The sequence below is a fragment of the Dendropsophus ebraccatus genome, chromosome 1 (assembly GCF_027789765.1).
Source record: "Dendropsophus ebraccatus isolate aDenEbr1 chromosome 1, aDenEbr1.pat, whole genome shotgun sequence".
NCBI classification, from domain to species: Eukaryota; Metazoa; Chordata; class Amphibia; order Anura; family Hylidae; genus Dendropsophus; species Dendropsophus ebraccatus.
This window is the reverse complement of record NC_091454.1, coordinates 73,126,541-73,145,026: the sequence shown is the minus strand read 5'-3', so window position 1 is coordinate 73,145,026 and position 18,486 is coordinate 73,126,541. Positions and strand designations below refer to the sequence as shown.

The following is an 18,486-nucleotide window of genomic DNA, read 5'->3' as shown; positions in this document are numbered from 1 at the left end:
ACAGAAATACCCCACATGTGGACACAAAGTGCCAAGGGGGCGCAGGACGAGCCTCCAAAGGGAAGGAGCGCCAATTGGTTTTTGGAAGCTGGATTTGGATGGAATGGATTTCAAGGGCCATGTCGCATTTACAGAGCCCTCGTGCTGCCAAGACACTGGAAACCCCCCACAAGTGACCCCATTCTGGAAACTACACCCCTCAAGGAATCTAACAAGGGGTGCAGTGAGCATATGGACCCCACTGGTGACGGGCACAAATGTGGAAAAATGTGACGTGAAAGTGAAAATTTTCATTTTTTCACTTTCATGGCACAAATGTGCCCGTCATCCAGGGGTCCATATCCTCACTGCACCCCTTGTTAGATTCCTTGAGGGGTGTAGTTTCCAGAATGGGGTCACTTGTGGGGGGTTTACAGTGTCTTGGCAGCACAAGGGCTCTGTAAATGCGACATGGCGTTCATCATCCATTCTAGCCAAATCCAACCTCTAAAATCCAAATGGCGCTCCTTCCCTTCGGAGGCTTGCCCTGCACCCACATGGCGCTTTATGTCCACATGTGGGGTATTTACGGACTCGGGGGGAATTGCTCTACACATTTTGTGTTTTTTTTTCTCTTTTAACCCCTTGTGAAAATGATAAATTCAAGGCTAGACCAACATTATAGTGTAAAAAATTTTATATTTCATTTTCACGCCACATTGTTCCACATTTGTGCCCGTCACCAGTGGGGTCCATATGCTGACTACACCCCTTGTTACATTCCTTGAGGGGTGCAGTTTCCATAATGGGGTCACTTGTGGGGGGTTTAACTGTCTTGGCAACACAGTGGCCTTTTGAATGCAACATGGCCCCTCGAAATCCATTCCATCCAAATCCAGCCTTCAAAAACCAAATGGCGCACCTTCCCTTTGGAGGCTTACCCTGCACCCGCATGGTGCTTTATGTCCACATGTGGGGTATTTCCGTACTCAGAAGAAATTGCTCTACACATTGTGTTTTTTTTTTATCTTTTAACCCCTTGTGAAAATGAAAAAAATCAAGACAAGATCAATGATTTAGAGTAAAAATTAAAAAAAAATTACACTAAATGTTGGTCTAGCCTTGATTTTTTTCCATTTCCACAAGGGGTTAAAAAAGAAAATGAACACAAAACGTGTAGGGTAGTTTCCCCTGAGTACGAAAATACCCCACATGTGGACATAATTTGCCATATGGGCACAAGGCAAGCCACCAAAGAGACAGAGTGCCATTTAGAGGCTGGAATGGGGGATGGAGGCCATGTCGCAATTACAAAGCTCCTGTGCTGCCAGAACAGTAGAAACCCCCCACAAGTGACCCAATTCTGGAAACTACACCCCATAAGGAATCTAACAAGGGGTGCAGTGAGCATATAGACCCCACTAGTGATGGGCACATGTGTAGAACATGTGCCGTGAAAATAAAAAATACCATTTTTTTCATTTTCACGTCCCAAATGTGGCCGTCACCAGGGGGCCATATACCCGCTGCCCCACTTGTTAGATTCCTTATGGGGTGTAGTTTCCAGAATGGGGTCACTTGTGGGGGGTTTCTACTGTCCTGGCCGCACAGAGGCTTTGTAATTGCATCATGGCATCCTCTAATTTGAATGGCGGCCATACCTATTTAGCTGGGGAAAAGGGACAATTCTAATTTATTTGGGGGGATTAGGCCAATTATTAGTTTATAAGGTTGAAAATGACAGGTGTCCATCAAACTCAACCTGTGTTGATCCAGAGGAAGGCAAAAACCCCTCGTGAGGCAGACGACAGTAGCCTCATCACAGGGGAAAAATTCCTTCCCGACTCCATAATGGCGATCAGAATAATCCCTGGATCAACGTGACCCCTGAAATAGGAATAAGGGACAGAATTTAGATAATGTAGAACCCCAATGACGTGTGGTGCGCCTTGAAGCAATCCAGTATGCAGAGGCCGGGGGGATCAGGACAGGTGTCATACTGGAAAATGGTGTCCTTCCTGATCCCCCTGTTACGCCACACTCTGCACTTCTTCTGGGGTCTCCTGTTTTCCAGTGTGGGGGACGTCACCTGGAAAATGTTGTCCTGGTGCGATCCGGGGTTCTTCATATCCAGAAGCGCTGGGCCCGCTCCATGGCTGCTAAATATTAGGGCGCTATTACTGCTTCTGATATTTACGGATCGTGCCACAAGCTACAGTAGCTTAGGCAGCGAGGGACCGGAAGAGTGGGCGCTGGTATAAATGTTATCCCCGTACAGGTGGTAACCTTTATCCAGCAGTGGGAAGATCAGTTCCCGAACAAGCTCCCCACTAACTCAGAGGATGGGGGGGGGGGGAGTGGGCATCTGGGGGCTGGATTCGGGTGTCCCTTCCTTCATACACTCTAAGGGTACGTGCACACTGCGGAATCGCGAAGGATAACCCTTTGTGCATTCCGCAGCTGGCACCCGCCGGCGGACTGATGCAGGCGCACGTCTCCGTCCGTGTCGTAGACTCCATTCTATGCACGGGCGGATTCCGCTCTGCGTCCAACGTGTTGATGGAATGACGGATGATGGAATCCGCCCATGCATAGGATAGAGTCTATGACACGGGCGGAGACGCGCCCCTGCATCAGTCCGCCGGTGGGTGCCAGCTGCGGAATGCACAAAGGGTTATCCTTCGCCATTCCGCAGTGTGCACGTACCCTAAATCTGTAAGTGTACCCTGAGGTACTCTCACAGAGTTTGTAGAATTTCACGCCATACCGTCATCTCTTATTGGGTACTGGCGGAAAAGACGTGTCTGGGGGGCAGTGTACGCTACGCTACCCCCAGACACGTCACTGGATGATGAGGAGGATGAGAATGAATGGAGGAAAAAAGGACCCCCCATTCATCCTCACTGGCTGTTTCGGTGTCGGAGGCAATAATAACGTATGCGTCCGATACCGAAAACACCCTGGGGGCCATCTTTATATGGGGATTGGTATATGGGGTATGTAGTGGTGTAGTGTAAAACTTTATTCAATGTAGTGTGGTGTAATGTAGTGTTTTTTTACGTGTTTTTTACAGTAAGTATACAAAAAAAACCTACGCCAAAAATGGTGTTGCTGATAAATGCCGCACTTACGTTCGGCACTTATCAGCAGACCGTGGCAGTAGGATATAAAAAAAACCCACCCTACGCCAAAAAGGAGGAGTTGCTGATTAGCAGCGCACTTTCGTGCGATGCTGATCAACACTCAGCGGCGATAGGGTGCGGAAAATAGAAAAAAAAACAATTGGGAAAAAAAATTTTTTTTTTTACTACATTCTGAACATCCCTGTAGTGGCTGATACGTGTATTACACTTATCAGCCGCTAGGGGGCAGCAGAGCGCAAGATCCGAAAATAGACGACGCTGGAGCCGGAAAAATACGAAAAAAGACGACGCTGGAGCCGGAAAAAGCCGATCGGGACTCACGGAAGAAGCCGAAGACCCGACAAGATGAAGAGGACGCCGGGAACCCGGAAGACGCCGATCAGGACCCCGGGACAGGTGAGTAATGTACAAATACCTGCTCTGGACCCCTCAGCTACCTAGCTGAGGGGTCCGGAGCAGGTATTTATTACTTGTGGGGACTTTGATCGCCGTGAACGGCCGGCCGTTCACGGCGATCGGGACGGTGGTACCGTGACCACCATTACTTTTTACAGTAATGGCGGTCGGTGCCGTCCTCGGACAGCACCGACCGCCATTTTTTTTCCGGGTCATCGGGCCACCGATGGCCCGGAAAGGTTCCGATCGCCGCTATGGGCTTATCAGCCAATAGCGGCGATCGTCGGCATGGGGGGGGGTTAACAACCCTCCATGCCGACAGGGAGAGATGGCCTGCTATGTATTATAGCAGGCTATCTCCCCCGATCGGGACCCGGCCGGCCACGGCGCCCTCTTAAAGGACCCGCGTACCGGTACGTCATGGGTCCTTAAGTGACAGTGATCCATGACGTGCCGGTACGTCATGGGTCCTTAAGAGGTTAATATCGGAATGTGCAAATATGCATCTTGCAGATCTATCTTTGCAAGCAGATCGCTGTCCTGGATGTTCATCACTGCTGACTGAATGGTCTCCATCTTGAAATGTTTTCTCAGGAGGAATTTGTTTAGATAGGTAAGGTCTATGACCAGACGCCATTCTCCACTTGCCTTGGGGACTGCAAATATTGGTGAATAAACCCCTCTTTGTTGTTGATAGGGTGGAACAATTTCCAAGGCTTGCTTTTGCACGAACTGGTCTAGCAGGTCGAAAATAATAGGCTTTACATTTTTGTTTATCATCAACCTTTCTGGTGGAAAACTTTGGAACTCTAGGCAGTATCCGCGGGTTATCGTTGAAGTGACCCAGGCATCTTGAGATGTGTCTGACCAGTGATTTGCGAAATGACTTAACCTGGCTCCCACTGGTGGATTGGAAGACCTGATGTCATTGGTCTGATTTTTTACCCTGAAAGGGCTTTCTCTTCGCTGAGTTGTCCTGCTTCGGCTTATAACCTCCTTGTCTGCCTGAGGGACGAAAAAAGCGTTGCCACTTGGGAGAGTTTCTTGATCTTCCTTGAAAATATCTAGGATTCTTCTTCCTATATGCTTGAGGGAATTTAACCCCCTTTTCCTCATTCAGAGATTTTAGAATCTCCTTCAACTGTGGACCAAACTGTGAGCACGGATGAAATGGCAGCGAGCAGAAATTATGCTTCGCTGGCACATCTTCGGGCCACTGTTTGATCCACAAGGCTCTTCTGGCTATGTTGGATACAGCCATAGTTTTAGAGGCGACATTTAACGAATCCATAGCACCATCACAAAGGAAGTCTGTTGCAGATTTCAACATGGACATATCCTTCAATAAATCCTCTCTCTTCACTCCCTGCTCAATATCCTGAGTCAGTTGACTCAGCCAAACCCGGAGGGCCCGGGCTACCGGGACACAGGAGGAAGCCACTCTGGCGGAGCAGGAGGCAGCCGAAAAAAAAAGATCTCTTTAGCATAGAGTCTGCCTTTCTGTCCATGGGGTCGGGGAGCAGAGAAGAATCGTCTGCCGGGTAGACCGATTTCTTTGACAGGCGTGCAACTGGTAGATCAATCTTTGGGGGGTTTTCCCACTCAGAAAAAAAGTCAGGTTCAAGTTTATAGATTGATTTAAACTTGGCCCCTTGGTCAAAACGCTTTTCTGGTCTGATCCAAACCCTCTGAAGCCAGTCTTTAATAATTGGATGATTAGGTAGTACCTTATTTTTGGAAATGGGAAAATGAAAGAGCTGCTGTCTTTTAGTACTCAGACTAACATCCATCTCTGATTCCAGAGTCTGTTTAATACTGGAAATTAACTTAGGCATACGATCCTTGTGAAAAAGATATATCTCATCCTTCTCCTCTATTTCTGACTCATAATCCGCAGAATCAGCATTAGAGACCTCAGGGGAGGCAGATGATAAGACAGGCTGAGACTAAGCATGCTGAGCAGAGTGAGCAGGCTGGACTGGCTGCAGGGGTTGTGATTGCTTCAAAGTAGATTTGACCTCTTGGAATGTATCCAATAGCTGGCTTTTGAACCATGATAAGAAGACTGCTGTTTCCCCCGAGAGGATTGTTCTGAAGCCAAACAGTTGGTACAGGAGTCCTGGTCCCAGGATTCCGGCATGGGCTGTTGACATCTTGCACAGATATTATGTTTAGCCTTGCGTAACCTTTTGGAAGGAGGACATGACATCTGAAAATACAGAATGGAGTCCATAAGAGTAAACAATCACTCTTAATTTTTGTAGCAAGAGCAAAATTCAATTCTCATATCAAGATGATAATACAGTCCACTCATACTGACTATAGGACCATGGACAATCGTATATTAAATGCAAATACATATAAGAGAAAACTCATGTATGTAACTAGGTAGTACTGCAATATATACCATATAGAACTAGTTGCTTTGTTGTGAAAAAAACATACAAAACCTACAAAACCAATCTATGGAAGGCAGGGTGATGCTAATGAAGACAGTTATGCACATAATCATCAATGTAATTCCATATGTCCCACCGTATCATATTGCCTGTGAAACCACAGGCTGCTATGATGTCGGCTACTTACATTTGCACAGTGAGAAAACAGCTTCCTGGCGGAGCGCAGGCTCGGCGCCATGTTCTGTTCTTTTAAGCTTACCGCCGCAGCGCTCGCCGGTGTCCTTCCGGTGTTGCGCTGATTTCCGGCGTCCTGGTGTCGTCACTTCCGGTGACGCACTTCCGGTTGCAGCCTAATTCCCGGCGGTCTCACCCCGCTGTCGTCGCTTCCGGTGACGTAGATCCGGGTGCGGCTCGACGATCAACTTCCTGATGCGGCCTATCTTCCGGCGGTCGTGTCTTCCGGGAGTTCCCTGGCTGATGGCGTCCAGTCCACGTGGCTGCCCTCCCGGGAGAATCTCTATGTGCCGGTATTGTCCGTAAGGTGCTTAGGGTGCGCCGTCACCTACTAATGCCGTCTGCACCAACATGCAGCGTCTCAGCTCTCATTACGTAGGACAGACAGTCCAGCTTTCAGAGTCACTAAACAGTGTCTCCTTATCGTATCCCCAACATCATTCATCTGTGGGGTATGGTGGTGGAGAGAGGAAAAAAAGCACTCTCCCTTATTATCATTATGATATCCCTGGATAAACATCCCGGGAATCCTTAAAGAATAAGGAAATAAAAAATAATGATAATAAAATAAAGTAAAAGACAAAATAAAGTAAAAGAGTGGTTTGAACTTCACTAATTAACTATGCTTATTGCTAGGTAAACCCTCTTCTATCCGGTTAGATGACGTCACATTAACCGATGGTGTGCTGCCGTAGGACGATCAGGAAATTCATTTAGCAAACTTGCCTCCTCCTAGCTAATTACCTTTTTAAATGCTGCTGCCAAAACTCGCAGCATATTTTATGGACAAATTAAGTGTGTCATTGCAAAGTACAATTGGTGTTGCCAAAAATAAGGGCTCATGTGTGGTCTGTTGGTTTAAAAAAATGCAAGCGCAGTAAGCATCAGATTTGCTAAATTAATGTATTTGCAAAAATATATAACTTGATAAGCCCTATGGGGGAAATTTATCAAAGGGTGTAAATATACACCTGGTGTAAACTGCCCACAGCAACCAATCACAGCTCAGCTTTCAGCTCTGGTAAAATATAAGAGGAGCTGTGATTGGTTGCTGTGGACAGTTTACACCAGGTGTATATTTACACCCTTTCATAAATCTCCCCCTATGAGTTCAACTATGTAAGTTGAGATGTGGGAGTACCCCTCTAAACATGTAGGGCTCCTCAACATAAATATTTTTGAAAATAAATTCATTTAACAAACTTGTCTTTTACTTTTGCTACTCTTTCCCTCCCATTGTTGACAGTTTGTTGTGTAGGACTGACCACTGATCTGTTCGAAAAGAAATGAATGAAGGTTTAAACCAGGCAAAAATCTACACCTGCTTCAGAGCAGGTGTACATTTTTACGCAATGCCTGTGCTGGGTTTACTAAGAGGTGTACAGGGGAAAGGGGACAGGACTCTTACGCCAGTCCTGATAAAGGTCTCCCATAGTGTTTATGTACTGTATATTATATACAAATACGTATAATATAGCTATATATGCACCAGCCAGACCACTGCTTTTAGAGCAGAGTGCTGGTCGATAACCTAGACTACGAGCTGTCAACAATGGGAAGAAAAAGAATATTTTCTTAAGCTTGTTTATTTTTTTCTCCTTTCCAAGCTGCAGGTTATAGAACCCATGTTGACTCAATCTCCTACTTATGTGAATTGCCCAGAAAATTCCTTCATGAAGAATTGGAGTGAAGGAGATGGTGCTTGCTTAGGAAGCAAATTGGAAAATAATGTAGAACTTGGGATGGCAGAAAATACTACAGATAAAACTCAGTCTTCAGACATAATTCTTGTTACAAATTATCTCAGTCTGAGCTCTACACAGGTAAAAATGTACTAGATAGAAAACACAATGTACTTCAGTTGCTAATATTATACCAAGTTCAACTTTTATGAAAGGGGTTTTCTGGGACCTACACATTGGACATACAAAGCAGCAAGGACAACAGAGGGTTTTTAACTTTTAACCCATCCACGGGTCACTCAATTGACAAAGGCCATACTCTCAAAAGACAGAATGTCGAGCTGATAAGAAACAGTCTTGAACCAAAAAGCAAAATGAATATACCTAGCTATTGAAGAGACTGGTGGGTGGTATTCTGACAAAAATTGATGTCTGCAGTGGGCAAATGCTGGTCTGGTGACTTCCACTCTTTAGGATGATTTAACCAAAGCCTAAACGTTTAGAGAAAACTTTGATAAAATGTATGATCCCCAGGAGACCATTTCACCACCAGAGGGGAGTGAAGGGTCCAGGAATCTCTAGCTGAACTGCTAGACAGCAATAAGTCTGTCCACCATCCATTCTGCAACTTTTCCCAGAATTTCTCTAAGAAAGGCAACAAATGTTCTTTATTCTGGTGCAGGGGGAAAGACGTTACTAGTCATCGAGGTGTAGCCCAGGCCGTAACTAGTCATGGTTCTCTGCCTGTCAGTGTGTTCTGCAGAGATGGTTGACAAGAGAAGACACTTCTAACAGGCCTCTTTGTCTGTCAATTATCCCTGCAGAGAGCTGTGACTAGTCAAGACTCTCACCATGCGCTGGAATAAAAAAAAAAGTTGTCTCGGATGTACCATAACAGAAGATGGCACATACACTACGGCAAAGAAACGATTTAGCGTTATATGCAAAATACTCTATTGGTTCCCTTTAATAAGTCATTGATAAAATGTACTCTGTGTAGAATCTATGTGACCTCTGCTTTTCATAATATTTTCTTTGTTATATGTAAACATTTTATCCTTATGCCCGTTTCAGGTTGGATTCTTAGAGGGCAACCTAGAAAGTGTGGAAGGTCAAAGTCAACAAAAACTTGAGAAGAGAGAACACAACACCATTCAGTCTTTAGACATAAAACTTCTTAAAAATGAATTTGGTGAAGGCAGTACACAGGTAAAAATATAATTGATAGAAAACGACATGGTCTGCATATCTCATGTTTACAGTTATCTGTTGCTGAGAAAACCTTTTTCAAAAATAAATATAATGTACCTTAGTTCACATTTTGAACTGTATAAGGCTGATTGGTAATGCACAGCAACATTGCTTAAGGGTGCGTTCACACCTACAGGATCTGCAGCAGATTTGATGCTGTGTTCAGTTATTTAAATGAAATCTGCTGCAGAAAATCAGCTGCAGATCCTGTAGGTGTGAACGCACCATAAATAGGATTTTTCAGGGCTTACATTGCTTAAACAGGATTTGCTAAAATAGCAAATTTTTATCACATAATATATTAGAAAACAATTATTCAAAAGTTCCAAATGGTATGAATAAAAACAGCCCAATATAAAAATAAAAAAGTTTTAGGAGGTTGAATAAGGCAATTTTAAAGGGAAACTGTCAGCTAGAAAAGGCATCACAAACTGCTAATATTACTATATAGTTACGTAAGCAGTAAGACCGCCCATACATTTAGGGCACGTTCACACTACAGAATTCTTGTGGATAACATCCCGAGGATTCTGCCTCACGCCCCCGCGCTCTCCCGCTTGACTCTCCGCCCGTCCCATAGATTCCATTCTATGCTCGCGCAGATCCCGCCGTCTGCCCAAAGAATTGACAGAATGTAGAGATCATGGCGCAAAAAATGACATCCCATAATCCCATACAGACCTGTAGGTAAAAAAAAAAAGCGTTATAAGAGTCACTATAGGACCATATAGGACCATTTTAATCATACTATTTACAAAAAATAGTGTTTTTTTACTGTTAAAAAATAGCAAAACATTAGAATAGCTAGACAAACATGCATTTCTCTGTATTCAGACTGACCTATAGAATGAAGATAACATTTCATTTTTACCGTATAAAGCATTACGTAAACACACAACCCTCCAAAATTTGCTCAATTTCCTTTTCTTTTTCTGTTACCCCCAATAAATAATATTTTGGGGATTTTGTCATACATGTTATGATAGACTGAAAGGCACTATTACAAAATACACAATCCCTCACATGGCTCTGAAGATGGGAAAATAAAAGAGTTATGGGGACAAGGAGGAAAAAGAAGGAAGAAAAATTGGTCCTTAAAGGGTTAAAATTAGAGATGAGCAAACCTCGAGCATGCTCGAGTCCATCCGAACCCGAACTTTCGGCATTTGATTAGCGGTGGCTGCTGAAGTTGGATAAAGCCCTAAGGCTATGTGGAAAACATGGATATGGTCATTGGCTGTATCCATGTTTTCCAGACAACCCTAGAGCTTTATCCAAGTTCAGCAGCCCCAGCTAATCAAATGCCGAACGATCGGGTTCTGATTGACTCGAACCCGAACCCGGTTCGCTCATCTCTAGTTAAAACTTTTACCTTGTAAACTACGTTACTCAAATCTTTTACCTGTTGTAGAACCTGTTTGCCAGGCATTTTTTTGTGAATATCTATTTTTATAGGATGTAAATGTGGAAGAAACAGCAATGGAATACACTGACATTCAACTCTGCGAATCTCAAAAGGATCCTTCTCCTATGAACCAGAGTAACAAAGACATTTCTGTTTGTCAGAGCACCAACTATATCATGCCAAAGGCTACTTCAATGCTTGAATTGTAAGTGTCTCTACTTCAATAAGCAGAGTTTTGCTAAACTTGTCATTTACATCTATTATTATTACTTTTATATCCAGTTTGGAATGTATAGCATATAATGTATATGTTACTATAGTCTAAACTGTGCAGACATGACTACCTGGTGATTTTTTTGATTCCATAGATGGCAGCGCCACTTATAGTTTATAGTTTCTATGTACATTAGTGAAGATATACTTATCTGTTTTTCAGATTGGTTTTAAATACTACAGATTCCCACCTGAAAAACATCAGAATGCAGCTGGCACCAGTTTGGAAGATGATAGCAGATCACAGGTATGTTTTAAGAGTGTGTTCACACATGGCTTTTTTCCCTGTGAGAAACGGCCATTTTTGTCATGATTTTGACGGAATTGCATGTAAAATTGTGCTATTTTATTGCAAATGCACTGTTTGATGAAAAAACATAAAGCCAAAAAAAGGCTATGGGCCACATGTATCATCCGGCGGACGGATGATTTTTGGCGGAAAGTGCCGATTTGCGTATTATTTTATACGCAAATGGCCGATTTGCGAATAAAATAATCGCAAATCGGCACTTTCCGCCGAGTACGCCAGGGGGCGGAAAGGGGGCGGAAAGTAGGCGGGAAGTGGGCGGAACGGAGGGCGCGGACTCAGAGTCCGCGCGATTTATCATCCGTTCCGCCCAAATGTACGCCGAAAACCTACTCCAGTCCTCAGCTGGCGTAGGTTTTCGGCGGTGCGCACCGGCGCGCACAGGATTTATGTACAGGCAGTCCGCCTCTACATAAATCCCCGTACCGCCGGAGCTGCGGGGGCATTTTTAAGTCCGGCGTAAAAAACGCCGGACTTAATAAATGCCTCCCTATGTGCGAACACAGCCAAAAGTAGACACATAAGGCTGGGTTCACACTGCGTTTTTGTAATCCAATTTTTTCACTCGTTTTTGCAAAAAATGGATGGAAAAACAGATGCAATTGTGTGCATCCGTTTTGTTTTTCCATTGACTTCTATTATTAACCCTTTGAGGACCAGGCCCAAAATGACCCAGTTGACCGCGCAAATTTTGATCTTAGTGTTTCCGTTTTTCCCTCCTCCCCTTCTAAGAGCTCCAGCACTTTCAGTTTTTTATCTACAGGCCATGTAAGGGCTTATTTGTTACAGGAATAGTTGTACTTTGTAATGGCGTCATTCATTTTACCATAACATGTATGATGGAATTCCAAATATATTATTTATGAAGATATAAATAGGTGAAATCGCAAAAAAGAATGCAATATGGTAACGTTTGGGGGGTTCCTGTGTCTACGTAATGAACTATATGGTAACAGCGACATGATACAATTATTCTATAGGTCAGTCTGAACACAACCATATGCAGGTTACACAGATTCTCTAATGTTATATATTTTTTTTAAATAAAATCCTTTTTTTTGGCAATTAATTATAAATAAAATGGGACTATTGTGACGCTTATAACGTTTTTATTTTTTCACCTACGGGCCTGTATGGGGTGTCATTTTTTCCGCCATGATCGCTAGTTTTTATTAATACCATATTTGTGAAGATCGGATGTTTTGATCACTTTTTATTAATTTTTTTATATATATAATGTAACATAAAATCGGTAATCCGCGCACTTTTTTCCCTCTTTTCGTGTACGCCGTTTACCATTCGCAATGACACTTGTTATATTTTAATAGATCGGACAATTACGCACGCTACGGTATATTATATGTTTATCTATTTATTTATTTTTATAGCACGCTTCATAGCGGGAGAAACACCCAGGGCGTACAGTTACGCCCTAGGTCGTCTGGGGACAGACTTCCATGGCGTAACTATACGCCCTGGGTCGTCTAAGGGTTAAAAAAAAAAAAAGACCAAACCGCATCCATTTTTTTTTTACGTACACAAAGTAAGGTCAACTGTATTTTTGTGCATGTTAAGGCTGGGTTCACACACAGTATATTTCAGACAGTATTTGGTCCTCATGTCAGGTCCTCATTGCAACCAAAACCAGGAGTAGATTGAAAACACAGAAAGGCTCTGTTCACACAATGTTGAAATTGAGTGGATGGCCGCCATATAACGGTAAATAGCTGCCATGATTTCAATACAGCAGCTGTTTTAAAATAACAGCAAATATTTGCCATTAAATGGCGGACATCCACTCAATTTCAACATTATGTGATTATAGCCTTTCTGTGTTTTCAATCCACTCCTGGTTTTGGTTGCCATGAGGACCAAATACTGCCTGAAATATACAGTGTGTGAACCCAGCCTAAAAAAAGGATGCGTTTTGATCCCTTTTTTTTTTATTTTTTTTATGGAAGTCAATGGAAATATGGATCAAAACGGATGCACACAAATGCTTCCTTCTTTTCTTGTTTTTTTTGCAAAAACAGATGAAAAAAACTGATTGCAAAAACTTAGTGTGAACCCAGCCTGAACTACTCAATATTTATGCCTTTATAAAGGGATTGTCTGTGTTTCCACATATGCGTTCGGAATTCTCAACGTGGTGGAAATCACGTCCCCATTTCCCCCCTTAGCCCTGCAATGTTGCTGTGATTATCGGCTATTGGGGGATAAAGGGGGCCGTTGTTTCCACCATGTAGATGATATACACTGTATATACTCATGGTATGCACACTGCATATACTACACACACAGAGTATGCACGTTGCACTATACACAAACACAGCATGCATTCTCCATACACTACACACACAGTGTGCACACTGTATGCACAATATACACTTCATACTGTGTGTATATATACACAAACACACTGCATACAGTATATACTCACACGACACATCTCTTCTCCCCCTTTTTTAGGATTTCTGAGGACCTCAAAGTGTATCTCTAGTCGTAGGGAACATCTTTCTTTTGAATTTGCCTCCGGAATACGTTTCTGAGTGCCTATTTTTCCCACCTCTGGCAGCTATACCTTATGAGAAGAGTTTCCTGTGGCGCCTTTGTAACTTTAATTTCCAGCACGAGACCCAGCGTAACAAAGTCTATAGCGCAGGGTCTCTTGCTGGAAACAGGAGCTATGGAGGTACAGTGGGAAGCTATTCTCATAAGGTACAGTTGGATGTGGTAGGGAGAACAAGTGCTTGGGAACCCTATTCCGGCACCAAATTCAAAATGGCTGCACATTTGAAAAAAATATGACTGTCCTACATAATAGTAATTTAGTTTTCTTTAAAGTGTCACTGTCGTGAATTTTTTTTTTGCAGAAATCAATAGTCCAGGCGATTTTAAGAAACTTTGTAATTGGGTTTATTATCCGAAAAATGCATTTTTATCATGAAAAAGCAGTTTGAAGCTCTCCCCTCTGTCTTCATTGTTCTCCTATGGAGAGAGCTAAAGAAAAGACCAAAACAGGACAACAAAGAGTTAATCTACAAATCCCTCACGGGATATCTCCTGTGACAGTCACCAGTGACCTGTCTGAGCTCGGATTACAGCTGTCACCCAGCTCCGTGCCTGTAATCCTCTGTTATCTGCTTTCTGCTGCCAGATAACTCCCTCCTTCCTCCTCCCCCCTCCCCTCTCCCTAGAACAGACAGGGTACGTCTCCTGCAACAAGTCACAATTTTCAGATTTTTCAGAGTGGATGAAAAAGAGGAAGGAGGGGGGGACCTGGGAAAAGGCTTTTTACATGCAGATAATGGCAGATTTTGCTAATAAACCCAATTACAAAGTTTCTTAAAATCGCCTGGATTATTGATTTCTGCAAAAAAAAAAAATACGACAGTGACTCTACTGGAGGTACACTTTAATCATGTGACTGTGGGGTCACAAAAGGTCCTGTGGTATTTTTGCTTCTATTTATGGAAAACGGCAGCAAAAGCGCAGTCTGATGTAGTCTCCCTGAGTGCCCCAGGATGCAGGATGATGGCTGGACTAACCCGTGGCAGCTAGAAAAATGAAAGGACTGCTGCCTCCTCTGCACTGAGGTCCGACTTGGCTTCGTTCAGTGCTCTGATGCCCAAGGCTATTGCTGTTCAAGGCTGCATTTACATAAATCCAGAATAATCCATATATTCATATAAGTTCATGTGTGTCTTAGTATTTGCAGAGTGCTGCTTTATTTTTTATCTGTTAACCATGTTCATACATACAGCCGTGTATATAGTTTCTCTCCTGTTCTCTTTTTCACTGAATTTTATTGTAGATATGCAGCACCATTTCGTAAACCAGTGATGGACAGGGAAGCTCCAGGATATATGGATATTGTGAAACGGTCAGTGGGGACATGATTACATATAAAACATATAATGGTCATGGAATCTTTCCTTGTTTGTAATACGTTTTTCACCATTAAAGATTATCTAATATATTGGCATCAACACTGCTGACAATTAAAATATTAAATTTCTATTCAACTGTTAAAATCTTTCAAATTCAGCTTGGTCCACATGGTGCGGGGACAAAGGTCTTTGTTTCATCTGCATGACCACAACAGCATTTCAAACCTTAAGAATTTTTGGTTAATGTCACAGCAATTTTGTTGCAAGACAACCAAATTGACTTTTAGGCCGCATTTACATTTTTCCGTGTTCAGCACGGAACATGGACGTGGAATGCCTGTAATGGACTTCTCCCCTGCCCTGGCAGCATCTGTGATAAGATGCAGGGAGCGGAGGTACTGTATTCATATGCGCCGTGTTGTAATGAAGTAGCCGCTTTGGGCTGTCATTACAGCGTGGCGCATATGAATATAGTTCTCCCGCTTCCAGCATCTTATCACAGATTCTGCCCAGGTGGGGGAGAAGTCCGTTATAGGCATTCCACGTCCGTGTTCCGTGCAGAGCACGGAATGTGTAAATGCGGCCTATGTTCCCACAAACTATTTATGCTCAATATTTTGCTACTAAAACCAAGAGATGATTTATTGGCGGACATCCACTCAACAGTGTGTGAACATAGCCTTTCTGTGTTTTCAATCCACTCCTGGTTTTGGTTGCAAATCACTGACCAAAAATACTGTGTGGAAACATAGCCTAAAGGGGACCAATCTCCATAAAAATGTCACCTAACCTGTAAATATAGTGTATATGTGTAGACATATAAGTAAGCATTAGCGGTGTCTAAAAGGTCATTTACATATGACGCAGGAATTTAATCTGTTTTCGGGGAGTAGCAGTAACCCTAGTATATGTCTGGAAACAGAAGTACGTGTTTTTTTACACTATAGTAACAAGTTATGTGACCTTTTTCAGTGATTGGTTCCCTTTAATTATCTGTGATGGAGGTAGGTGACTCTACGATTTTCTCCTGTGTGACATCTGTCGGGGTCACAGTGGCTATGTAGCCCTTAACTAAATAATATACTATAAGTTAAAGGCGAAGTCAATATATACTTATCACGGGAAATGCACATAAAGTGCTTTTTCCCTGCACTTACTACTGCATCAAGGCTTCACTTCCTGGATAACATGGTGATGTCACGACTCCCAGAGCTGTGCGGGCTGTGGCTGCTGGAGAGGATGATGGCAGGGGGATGCTCAGTGTCCCTCCAGTGCCCTGTGTCCCTTATTGTCCCGCTGCCATCATCCTCTCCAGCACCCACAGCCCACACAGCTCTGGGAGTTGGGTCGTGACATCACCATTTTATCCAGGAAGTGAAGCCTTGATGCAGTAATAAGTGCAGGAAAAAGCACTTTATGTGCATTTCCAGTGATAAGTGTATATTGGTGATTTGTATAACTTTTAAGGAGCAATATAATACTTTAATAAAAATTTTCGCTGTACTTCTCCTTGAATAAACATAACCCATACCCCCCCTCAATGTCCTTGCATAAGAAGCATGGTCAGGCACTATACAAAGAAAATATTCCGACATAAAGAGGTATTAATGAAGTACTTGTTTATTCTAGGCCAATGGATCTCTCTACAATAAAAAAGGGCCTGTCTAAGGGAAGGATAAAGACAATTGCCGAGTTCCAGAGAGATGTTCTTCTAATGCTTCAAAATGCTGTAATGTATAACAGTGTTGATCACAGTGTTCACCAAAAAGCCTTGGAGATACAAAAAGATTTAGAAGAATTGCTACAGGTATTTTGTTGCTAAACCATTACAAGTCTCCCATAAGGGCCACTTTTAGATGAGTGTAACACATTTTTGTGTCCTTATTACAACCAAAATTCCTAACCCTCATGCAGGTCTGCTGACCGAAACAGCAGCATAGTGATTGGTCCGTGCAGCTTATCTGGAGATAGCCCCCCTAATATTGAGAACTCATTATTATGCGTGTGTGCTCAGTAGTGCTGTATATTTATAAGCACCAGCTCCCTATGCTCATTGGCCACCGATTGGCAGTTGTCTAGTTATAATGTGTGTGTATATAGACTGTGTGATGGCAGACAGTAGCTGTCAGTCAGTAGCTGAGGAGGCAGACAGATCGGGGCAGCACAAACCCCCATTCTCCTGCATGTCAGAACTGCTGAACAGAATGATGTAAGTAATACACTGATCTGTTCACTAGTTTATGCTGCTTAAAGGAGAGGTCTGGCGAAAAGTTTTATTAAAGTATTTTATTACCCCCCAAAAGTTTTACAAATCACCAATATACACTTATTATGGGAAATGCATATAAAGTATTTTTCCTTGCACTTACTACTGCATCAAGGCTTCACTTCCTGGATAACATGGTGATGTCACGACCCGACTCCCAGTGCTGTGTGGGCTGTTAAGTGTATATTGGTGATTTGTATAACTTTTGGGGGACAATACAATACCTTAATAAAAAATGTTGTCGGACTTCTCCTTTAAGGCCACATAAACCTTCTGACAGATTCCATTTAAGTTTGGGCCTTTAAACTCATGCTAGGCCTGGGACTTGAAGCTGCTAGCCCAATCCCAATAAAGGACCTATGCTAATGGTGCGTTTACACAGAGAGATTTATCTGACAGATTTTGAAAGCCAGGAACAGACTATAAACAGGTCATGAAGGAAAGACTGAGATTCCTGGCTTTTGCTTCAATAATCTGTCAGATAAATCTTTCTGTTAAACACATCATAAGGGTGTGTTTACACAGAGAGATTTATCTGACAGATTATTAAAGCCAAAGCCAGGAACAGACTATAAACAGAGAGCATTTCATAACAACTGGTATTTCTCCTCTTTTCAAATCCATCCCTGGCTTTGGCTTCAATAATGTAAACAAACAATAGGAGTAGGCCATTAATTTAAAGCGACCCTTTACCCCCTACCCCCGCCCCCCCCCCCCCACCCCACACACACACACACACACACACACACACACACACACACACACACACACACACACACTACTTATACCTGCTTGTAGCTTATGTGAAGTGCTTTTTCCTGGTATGTTTCGCCACACTGGTTTTACATTCTTTCGGCTGAAAAACAAAGTTTACTTGAGTAGATGCCGTGTCTAAGAGGCGGGGCCAACATGGGACACACCACAGAGGCGGCGCTGACCCAGCAACGTCACGGCTGCGGCACCAGGGGTTACAACCATGGCACAGAGGGCGGAACGAAAGCCAGGGGGAGGCGAGACCAAGACCACACAGGCGGTGCTTCACCTGGGCACGAACGCTCTCGGTCCCGCCTCTTAGACACGGCATCTACTCAAGTAAACTTTGTTTTTCAGCCAAAATTAAGTACAACCAGCGTGGCAAAACATACCAGGAGAAAGCACTTCACACAAGCTACAAGCAGGTATAAGTAGTTGGGGCGGGGGGAACAGTGGGTACAGAGTCCCTTTAAAAAAAAAAAAAAAGCCTAAACAGATCACTTGCAGC

The 18,486-nt window shown here is 43.2% G+C and overlaps 1 protein-coding gene across 2 annotated transcripts in view; it reads left to right on the top strand.

Moving 5' to 3' along the window:
- BRD8 (bromodomain containing 8) overlaps positions 1-18,486 on the top strand; it is a 54,886-nt gene that overhangs the window by 36,037 nt on the left and 363 nt on the right. For both annotated transcript variants that reach the window (XM_069972849.1, XM_069972841.1), the window contains 6 exons: positions 7,759-7,974; positions 8,908-9,042; positions 10,540-10,694; positions 10,926-11,009; positions 14,884-14,952; positions 16,589-16,766. In XM_069972849.1, the coding sequence (XP_069828950.1) occupies positions 7,759-7,974; positions 8,908-9,042; positions 10,540-10,694; positions 10,926-11,009; positions 14,884-14,952; positions 16,589-16,766 (837 nt within the window). The remainder of the gene's footprint in view (positions 1-7,758; positions 7,975-8,907; positions 9,043-10,539; positions 10,695-10,925; positions 11,010-14,883; positions 14,953-16,588; positions 16,767-18,486) is intronic.